The 10,857-nt window shown below is 43.2% G+C and overlaps 1 protein-coding gene across 3 annotated transcripts in view; it reads right to left on the minus strand.

Moving 5' to 3' along the window:
- The window catches only part of MACROD2 (MACRO domain containing 2), a 2,312,183-nt gene extending 2,311,652 nt beyond the window's left edge, over nt 1-531 (minus strand). The window contains exon 1 of one of the 3 annotated variants that reach the window (XM_027560273.1): nt 207-531. In XM_027560273.1, coding sequence (XP_027416074.1) covers nt 207-252 — 46 coding nt within the window. In that variant the 5' untranslated portion in view covers nt 253-531. The remainder of the gene's footprint in view (nt 1-206) is intronic. The other 2 variants (XM_027560275.1, XM_027560274.1) reach the window with 2 other exon arrangements.
- Between the last annotated feature and the right edge of the window lie 10,326 nt (nt 532-10,857).

Consider the following 10,857-nt stretch of genomic DNA (forward strand, 5'->3'; position numbering starts at 1 on the left):
ACGTGCGCGAGCCGCAGGTGCCCGGGGGCGGCGCGTGCACGCCGGCGTGCGCGCGTGTACACACACGGACCTGCGGGAAGGCGGCACCGGCTGGGCGGACGAGAGGCAGAAGCCGGGCGGAGCGCGCCGAGGCACACACAGACCCCTGACCCCCGCCCCCACCCCACCCCGCCGCCCGACCCCCCAGGACTCGACGGCCGGGTTACCTTTCTCCTCTCTCCACACCTTTTTCTTCTTGTTGCTGGGGTACATGTTGCCGTGGGGGTGGCTGGCTTTAAGCTGCAAGTTCCCCAGGCTCACGGGCAAACAGGGTGTGTGTGGAGTGGGAGGGTGGGGAGGGGGCACTCGGGAGGGAAAAAGTGAAAGAGGCTCCGGGTCCTGCGCCGCTCGCCGCTCGCCGCTCTCCAGTCGCCGCCCTCCTCCCTCAGCCCGCGCTCGGCTCCAGTTCCCACCCGCCTCAGCCCCACGGCCGCCACCACAGCAGCACCTCAGAGCCTGTCAACTAGGTCACGCCTCGCGCTAACCTAACACCCGCGTAGGCCCCGCCTCCCAGCCGCTAGCCAGCGCCGCCTCCCATTGGCTGCACCGCCCGCCGCTCTCCGCGTTCCAGCGGCCGCGCGCCCCGACTTCGGCCCCAGGGCGCAGGCGCAGGCGCAGGCTCGGGCCTGACGCCGGAGACGTTGGGGAGCTGGAGGGGGTGGAGCCAGGGCGCGAGGGGGCTGGAGGTGGTTCACGACTGGGGCGTGGCGTGGGGCGGCCACCCGGGAACTCTGAGAAGAGCTGGGCTTCACTCCGGTTTCGCTGCGCAGGGAGAACCCGAGGGCGTGGCCTATGGGGAGGGCCAGGTGCGCCAGGTGACTGCAGACGGGCAACGCTGCCGCAGGGCCTAAAGGTGTATATGTGGGAGGGATGTCAGTCAGCACTCGCTCGCTCTCATGGCCCCGTCTGGACCGATTTTACCACAGAAACTGAAGAGTTCCTCGTAGTGGGCAAATATAACCGAAAGAAGGGAAAGGATTAGGTGATGATTCCAAACCATACACTATCAGCTCCTCGACCTTGTAGTAGAAACTACATATTTCACTCGATTCGGTGAAGTCTGGAAGGAACAGAGGCAAAATGAACTACTCAAGAGTTTGAAGACCCGGGGAGGAGTGAGCAGCCAAAACTTTATATAGAAAACTGAAGAACTTGCATCAAAGCAAGTTCAAGTGGATGTTAATCAAAGTCCGTCATCTTACTTTTCTCTCCGCCAGTTGCTTCAGGTAAAGCTGCTGGTCTAAAGCGTTCGCTTGAATCTGGGCAATACTAGTCTGCACGTGTTCTGAAAACCCAGTTCTACTGAAGTCCCCCATAAGAGTAGGGTGACCTAGAATTTAGAGGAAATTTGGTAACCCCCTTCCCAAATTTATGGTGTTTCTAAACGTCAGACCATCTACAAGGCTGATTTGATGAAAGTGGTGAATCCGCATTTGATAATTGAAGTGCTGTGGCATATGGGCTGTAGGTAAGTCAGATGTGTTGCTGCTAAGTCACTTCAGTCGTGTCCGACCCTGTGCAACCCCATAGACGGCAGCCCACCAGGCTCCCCCGTCCCTGGGATTCTCCAGGCAAGAACACTGGAGTGGGCTGCCATTTCCTTCTCCAATGCACGAAAGTAAAAAGTGAAAGTAAAGTCGCTCAGTCGTGTCCGACTCTTCGCGACCCCATGGACTGCAGCCTACCAGGCTCCTCCGTCCATGGGATTTTCCGGGCAAGAGTACTGGAGTGGGGTGCCATCGCCTTCTCCGCAGATGTGTAAGAGCAAGTAATTATTTGAAACACAGTTTCTTTTAAGAGAAGAGAGGGGAAGGCCCCACTTAGAATTGTAAAGAATGAAATGTTCTGAGTAACAGGACACTCATGAAAATGATTAATAACACAGGTAAAATTTTTTATTGTGACAGTGCTTCTGTTTTTCTTTTAACACTGTGAAACACTAAAAAATTGAGAGAAATAAGGAAAGCTTCAAGAAGGAAGTGAAATTTGAACTAGTAATAAAAATACTCATTTACTGGCAGTGGAAATAAAAGGTGAACTCTAGTAAAGGGCACATTACCAAGGCAGAATCAATAATTGGTAACGAAATAGATTTGGGGAAGAGAATGAGAAAGAGAATATAAGGTTTCATGGTATAATTGAGGAAAACAGCAATATGATTAATAATAAAGTGAACAATACAGAAACAGTTTCAATTTTGTGAGAAAAATATTGAATTCTTGGTTAGAAATACACAATGTTATGTGTTTACAGGAAAGTGCATTATATAGGCACCATCTCTTCTGTTACAACAGAGAAGCTTTTACCACCCCAACCCAGAGCCAGGCATTCCACCTGTGCTTTCTTAGGAATACTACACTATTGATTATCCTTTATCTCATGTTGAGTCATAGAACTGGGACCATCCATCAACTTTTAAACCTTCTCAGATCTTTACCATGTTAAAAAAAAAAAGAAAGAAAGAAAAGAAAAGTTCCTTCTGTGATCCTACACCCACTACTACTAGCAGAAGCTATAGCTTCTTCCTTTCAAAATATTGTGTGTGTCCATTTTCTTACATCCACTTTCTGCTCTGCAGTTCACTCAAATCTGGGTTCTGGGTTCTATCCTATAAATCAACAGAAATGGCTATTGCTAAGGTAATCAATGACTTTCGTGTTACATTTAGTGAACACTGTTCAATCTTTGTCTTATTAAATCTTTCAGCAGCATTTAACACTATTAACCTCTTATTGCTCCTTAGTTGGTAAAGAATTTGCCTGCAATGGAGGAGACCCCGGTTCGATTCCTGGGTCAGGAATATCACCTGCAGAAGGGATAGGCTACCTACTCCACTATTCTTGGGCTTCCCTGTGGCTCAGCTGGTGAAGAATCCTCCTGCAATGTGGGAGACCTGGTTAGATCTCTAGGTTGGGAAGATCCCCTGCAGAAGGGAAAGGCTACCCACTCTAGTATTCTGGCCTGGAGAATTCCATGGACTGTATAGTCTATGGGATCACAAAGAGTCAGAAATGACTGAGCAAGACTTTCACTTAAATTTGAGTTTCCTCCTGTCTGGTCATTCCTTTCAGTTCAGTCACTCAGTCATGTCCGACTCTTTGCGACCCCATGGACTGCAGCATGCCAGGCTTCCCTGTCCATCATCAACTCCCAGAGCTTACTCAAACTCATGTCCATAGAGTCAGTGATGCCATCCAACCATCTCATCCTCTATTGTCCCCTTCTCCTCCTGCCTTGAATCTTTCCTAGCAACAGGTCTTTTCGACTCGTTTCTTCACATCAGGTGGCCAAAGTATTGGAGTTTCAGCTTCAACATCAGTCCTTCTAATGAATATTCAGGACTGATTTCCTTTAGGATGGACTGGTTGGATCTCCTTGCAGTCCAAGGGACTCTCAAGAGTCTTCTCCAACACCACAGTTCAAAAGCATCAATTCTTCGGTGCTCAGCTTTCTTTATAGTCCAATTCTCACATCCATACATGACTAATAGAAAACCATAGTTTTGACTAAACGGACCTTTGTTGGCGAAGTTATGCCTCTGCTTTTTAGTATGCTGTCTAGGTTGGTCATAGCTTTTCTTCCAAGGACCAAGCGTCTTTTAATTTCATGTCTGCAGTCAACATCTGCAGTGATTTTGGAGCCCCCAAAAATAGTCTCTCGCTGTTTCCATTGTTTCCCCATCTATTTGCCTTGAAGTGGTGAGATCAGATGCCATGATCTTAGTTTTCTGAATGTTGAGTTCTAAGCCAAGTTTTTCACTCTCTTTCACTTTCATCAAGATGTTCTTTAATTCATCTTTGCTTTCTGCTATAAGAGTGGTGTCATTTGCATATCTGAGATTATTGATATTTCTCTCAGCAATCTTGATTCCAGCTTGTGCTTCATTCAGCCCAGCATTTCTCATGATGTACTCTGCATGTAAGTTAAATAAGCAAGGTGACAATATACAGCCTTGACATACTCCTTTCCCAATTTGGAACCAGTCTGTTGTTCCATGTCCAGTTCTAACTGTTGCTTCTTGACCTGAATACAGATTCCTCAGGAGGCGGGTCAGGTGGTCTGGTATTCCCATCTCTTGAAGAATTTTCCATAGTTTGTTGTGATCCACACAGTCAAAGGCTTTGGCATAGTCAATAAAGCAGAAATAGATGTTTTTCTAGAACTCTCTTGCTTTTCCAATGATCCAGAGGATGTTGTCAATTTGATCTCTGGTTCCTCTGCCTTTTCTAAATCCAGCTTGAACATCTGGAAGCTTATGGTTCACATACTATTGAAGCCTAGCTTGGAGAATTTTGAGCATTACTTTGGTGGCGTGTGAGATGAGTGCAATTGTACAGTAGTTTGAACAGTCTTTAGCATTGCCTTTCTTTGGGATTGGAATGAAAAGAGACCTTTTCTAGTCCTGTGGCCACTGCTGAGTTTTCCAAATTTGCTGGCATATTGAGTGTAGCACCATCTTTTAGGATTTGAAATAGCTCAAGTAGAATTCCATCACCTCCACTGTCTTTGTTCGTAGTTATGCTTTCTAAGGCCCACTTGACTTCACATTCCAAGATGTCTGGCTCTAGGTGAGTGATCACACCATGGTGGTTATCTGGGTAATGAAGATCTTTTGTGTATAGTTCTATGTATTCTTGCCACCTCTTCTTAATATCTTCATTCCTTTACAGTCTCCTTTTTTGCCCCATCTTTCTTTTCAGTCATTACATTTTGGAGTTCATTGACACTCAGAACTAGAACTTCTTATCTCTTTTCACTTTTTACTTTGAATAATTTCATCCATATTCATGGCTCCATTTATAACTATAATTCTCAACTAGGGGCAATTCTGTCTCCCTTGGGGACACAAGCAATGTCTGCAGGCATTTTTGGTTGTCACACCTGAGGGAAGAATGCTACTGGCATTAAGTGAGTATAAACCAAGGATTCTGCTATGCAACCTGTATGCACAGTATAGTCCCCCACAACAAAGAATGTCAATACTGCTGAGGTTAGGAAATCCTGAGTTACATCAATGACTCCCAAATTTATTATTTCCAGGAAAACTTTCTTCTTGAACTTTAGACCTATACATGCTACCATGTACTGGATCTTAACTTTAAGAGGCAGTGTTACCCACTGGTAAAAATGCATGTGGAGCCAGTTCATCTGAATTCAAATTCTAGGTTTACCCTTATTGATTATGTGACTCTTGGCAAGTTACTCAAGGTCTCTAAACTTTTTTTTTTTTTGGGGGGGGGGGGTTGATCTGTTATATGGAAATGAAAATATAATATCTACCTTATAAGTCTGATGTAAGGATTCAATGAGTCAAAACACAAAGTGACTAGCACATAGTAAATGTGGCAGAGATGCTCACTAATACAATGTCTTCTTTCTTGGTCCATAACAAGACCATATTTTCTAGTCTCCCTTGAAGTTGGTTGGCTTCTCTGATAACTCAGATGGTAAAGAACCCATCTGCAATGCAGGAGACCCGGGTTCAATTCCTGGGTCAGGAAGATCCCCTGCAGATGGAATAGGCTACCTACTCCAGTATTCTTGGGCTTCCCTGGTGGCTCAGCTGGTAAAGAATCTGCCTGCAATGTGGGAGACCTGGGTTCAATCCCTGTATTAGATCCCCTGGAGAGTGGAAAGGCTACCTGCTCCAGTATTCTGGCCTGGAGAATTCCACGGACTGTATAGTCCATGGGGTCACAAAGAGTCAACACGACTGAGAGACTTTCACTTTCACTTGAATTTAGTTAGTACATATGACTGCATCCTGGGTCAGTTATGGGACAAAAGTTACCTATGCCACTTCCAGGCCTAACCATCAGACCATCTGTGCACTCATTCATATTCTCTTTCTTTTCCACAGTAATCACAGAAACAGTACCTCAAGAAGGAAGAAACTTAGATCCCTGAGTCACTGCTTGAAAGAGTATCTCTGGGCTCCAAGGAGTACCACATCAAGCTATGATGTAAATAAGAAACTTATGTATTGTGTTAAGGCATTGGTAGTTAGAGGGTCCTTGTTTCAGTATTTAGTTTTAATTACTCTGACAAAATACCATTGAAAAGTGTTCAGTTCAGTTCAGTCACTCAGTCGTGTCCGACTCTTTGCTGCCTCATGGACTGCAGCACATCAGGCTTCCCTGTCCATCACCAAATCCTGGAGCTTACTAAATATTAATATTTAATATCTCAGAAATATTTGAAATGTACCATGTACCACACTGATCTTTCCCCTACTCTTAGACCTCTTCTAGCATCTTCATCCAGAGAAGGCAATGGCACCCCACTCCAGTACTCTTGCCTGGAAAATCCCATGGATGGAGGAGCCTGGTGGGCTGCTGTCTATGGGGTCGCACAGAGTCGGACACAATTGAAGTGACTTAGCAGCAGTAGCAGCAGCATCTTCATATCTTTGAATGGCTTCTTCACCCATTTCAGTTGAGCAATATAGAAACCTAAACACCATCCCTGGTACCTCTTTAAACTTTTCTCTCATTTCAAATGAATGGCTATACTTCTCAGTTTTATTTCCTATACTACTATTCTTGAATTACTCACCCTTGCAATAGCACTGCAGTAAGCTAAGTCTGAATAAAAGACTTCCTTACTGTCTGTCCCCCTGTCGACTTTTGCCTCTCTTCTGTCTGTTCGATGCCCCCCATCTAGAGTTATCAAATGTGATCAAGTCATTTCACTGCTGTAGCTCATTAAGTGACTTTCTGATGGTCTTAATTATAGATTGAATTGAGTTTCCCCCAAAATTCATATGTTGAAACTCTAGCCCACGATATGGTTATATCTGGATATAGGGTCTTTTGGAGGTCATTAGGGTTAAATGAGGTCATAAGGGTGGAGCTCTAATCCAGTAGGACTGTGACCTTAAAAAAAGAGGAAGAGTTCACATGCTTGCTCTCTCTGTCTCTTCCCCCTTCCCCCTAACTCCACCATCCTGACTCCACTGTCCCCCATCATGTAAAGACAAAGTGAGAAGGCAGCTATCTGCAAGCCAGAAAGAGCCTTCGCAAGAAGCAGATGACGCTGTACCCTGATCATAGACTTCCAGCTTCTAGAACTGTTAGAAAATTGATTTTTGTTGTTCAAGCCACTCAGTATTTTGTCTTGGCCACCCAAGCTGACTAAAACCATCATTATTAAAACTGAATCATTTAGGAGTGACCCTCACTGCCAATTCTGCTTTATCTTATGCCATGCTTCACCCTGCCACCCATCTCTGATTCCAACCATAGCAGCCCTGAGAGCTTTTCAGCTCTTTGAACAAATCTTATTCTCACCACATGGCCTTTTCACATGTTTATCACTATACCTAGGACATGTCATGTTTAGCCAACCCATTCTCGTTCTTCAGAGTATAGCTGGCAAAATTCTCTCCCTGGCAAAGCCTTTGGTGATTCTGATCCCACCTGACCTCTTCACACAGTTTCCCCTTATGTGTCATCGGTACTAATTCATTTTCCTATACGACACTTTTCAAAGGTTTTTTGAGATTATTTTATTAATACTTATCTTTTACTCTAGACTTAAACTCTCTGAGGACAGGAAATATATCTTATTGCTCACCATTCACAGAAAATGCCCAACACCTGGTACATAATAAAGGTTTATTGAATTAATGAAATGTAAAGAAGCATCTGTAAAGAAATGTTAGCAAAATTAAGGAAGAGTATGTGAGACCAAAATGGGAGACCCTAATTTTAATGTGAAGACCAAGAGAGGAGCTAACAAATAAAATTATTGTGAACACCTCAAAGAGTGTCACCATTCATCTTTAGCATATGGCAGATTTTCAACACGTGAATGAATGAGTGAGGACGCAGTGGAAAAAGAATGAGAAGTTTATTCAACAGTGTAGAATATTACTTGCAATTCCATTTTCAGAAAAACCAATACTATATTTTCAAGAAGAGGTTAATGATCAGAAATGTCAGATTTCTCACAGAGATTAAGTAGGATAAGAACTAAGAAAAGATAATTGGGTTTTTTCGTCTATGTAAATTAGTGAAAATAAAGGCAAATAGTTGAAGAATAAGTGAGAGGCAGCAAGACAGGAGCAGTGATTATAGAGTATTCTTTTGAGATGTTTAGAGGCTAAAAGATAAATAGAGAAGATATTAATAGCAGTAGTAAGGATACTAGAGTCAAAAGAAAATTTTTCTAGGAGAGATGAAGAGTTTTTAAATTAAGAAAATTGATACAAAAGATTGAAACAAAAAGAAAAAGAGAGAGACAAAAGGAAAAAAGAAGAACAAATGCTAAATAGATTGAAGTACCAGGGAAAGTAAATGTGGATAGAATCAAAAGTGAGAGAAGTTTGGACATGGAAGGAAGTCGAGGGAAGATAGGTCAAATGGCCATGGTTTGAGTGAAAATAAAAAGCAACATCATCTGCAGAAAGATGCTGATAATTCTGGATCCAAATGGGGACTGCTAAAAAGATTGTATAAAGAACATTTAATGGATGACATTAAGAGTTTAAATAAATTTTATTTAGAGATTTTTTTTAAAGCACAGATGTTGCGACAGTTATATTTTGAAGTCCCTTAGTGAAAGGAAAACCCCACTCCAGTACTCTTGCCTGGAAAATCCCATGGACGGAGGAGCCTGGTAGGCTGCAGTCCATGGGGTCGCTAAGAGTCGGACATGACTGAGCGACTTCACTTTCACCCTTCACTTTCATGCATTGGAGAAGGAAATGGCAACCCACTCCAGTGTTCTTGCCTTGAGAATCCCAGGGACGGGGGAGCCTGATGGGTTGCCGTCTATGGGGTTGCACAGAGTCAGACATAACTGAAGCGACTTAGCAGCAGCAGCAGCAGCAGCAGTGAAAGGAAAAGATATTAGGGACTCTGGTAGACTAAATAATGATCCCAAAGATTTCTAGGACCTAATCTCTAGAACCTATGAATGTTATTTTATGTAGCAGAAGGAACGTTGCAGATATGACTAAGGATCTTGAGATGAGGAGATTATCCTGTATTTTGGTGTTCCCTAAATGTAATTGCAAGTGTCCTAAGAGGGATACAGAGGAAGATTAAACCACAGAAGAGGAGAAAGCAAAGTAATGGTTGTACAGAGATTGGAGTGATATAGTCACAAACTGAGAAATGTGGGCAGCCACTAAAACCTGGATAATTCCAGACAAAGAATGGATTCTCCCCTGAACAAACTAGCTCGGCTCTCTCTTTTTCTTAAACACTTTTTTTTTTTTTTTTTTTTGGCCACACCGGGTCTTCTTTGCAACACATGGGATCTACTTCCCTGATCAGGGATCAAACCCAGATCCCCTGCATTGGGAGCTGGATATCTTATCCACTGGACCACCAGGGAAGTCCCTAGCTCTGCTCTTAATTTTGGTCCTGTAAGAATCCTTTTGGACTCCTGAGCTCCAGAACTGTAAATTTCTGGGGTTTTTGTAGTATTTGTCACAACAGCAGTGACAATAAAGGGAGTAAAGTAAACCTGAAAATTCAAGACAATAAATACATCTGTTTCTGAAGTAATTATCTGAACACACTGTAAAAGTTGGGTATATTTTAGGTATGATTCCTCTACTGGCTCCTTTCTTTGGATAATGTTAATATTGTCATACCTGAATACTCGGGCTTCCCTGATAGCTCAGTTGGTAAAAGAATCCATCTGCAATGCGGGAGACACTGGTTCAATTCCTGGGTCAGGAAGATCCACTGGAGAAAAATACTCCAGCATTCTTGGGCTTCTCTTGTGGCTCAGCTGGTAAAGAATCTGCCTGCAGTGTGGAGACCTGGGTTTGATCCCTGGATTGGGAAGATCCCTGAAGAAGGGAAAGGCTACCTGCTCCAGTTTTCTGGACTGGAGATTTCCATGGATTGTATAGTCCATGGAGTCACAAACAGCCAGACACAACTGAGTGACTTTCATGACCTAAATGCTCATTTTAATATCTGGTCCTAGGCTTGAGGGTATTAATTTGTGAAATTCCCATATATTTTAAGATAGTAAATAAGGCATTTTAAAACACCTTCTATAAAAATGTTTAATGAACACTCTTTTTAAAATGTAATTGATTGAAATTTGACTTGGTCCCAGTAAAATGTCAGCAGTTCCTTACTTGAACAGAGAAGAAACATTTTCACCAAGATGGGGACAACAGTTGTCCATATGTTTCTTGTCCACTGTACCCTTGAGATGTTAGATTAAAGGATGATGTCAGGTTAGCTCATGTGCTTAGTTGTGCTTTCCCATAATCGCAGCTTGCACCTCTGGAGGTAACATAAAAACAAGAACTTCCAGCAACTCTGAAAAGAGTTGAGAGAGCAACTCCTACCTATTTCAAGCCTACCACTTATCTCTCACCAGAGAAGTAGCAAACTAGATATGGTTCCTTACCCACAGCCTGCTCTGTCCATCAGCTGCCATCATTCCAGGTTGAAAGGACATTCCTGGCAGCTCATTGGCCCAAGAGTAAGGAAATTGTTGCTTAGCAACCAAGTCCTGACCCCTACAGGCCTGAAAAGAGGAAGCTTGTGGGCTGGCCACCTAGTTCTGCCTGTGTTACAGTAAGAAGGAGCTACTTAGAAGAAGATGAAGCCCTTGTTCCTGCTAATAGAGATATTGATAATTCTTGGGGTCACAATTAAAAGTAAGTTTTTCTGTCCTTACAGTTCTCTATGAGGGTCTTAGCACTAAGAGTGCAATCTGATTAGAAAATTGTAAATAACTTCACAATATTTCTAAGTAACACAATTTTTAGATAAGTACTTTAAAATATGCAATAAGGATAGATAGCAATGATACTCTCATTTAAGACAGTACCTGGGAAGGATA

Source organism: Bos indicus x Bos taurus, chromosome 13, assembly GCF_003369695.1.
Source record: "Bos indicus x Bos taurus breed Angus x Brahman F1 hybrid chromosome 13, Bos_hybrid_MaternalHap_v2.0, whole genome shotgun sequence".
Taxonomy (NCBI): domain Eukaryota; kingdom Metazoa; phylum Chordata; class Mammalia; order Artiodactyla; family Bovidae; genus Bos; species Bos indicus x Bos taurus.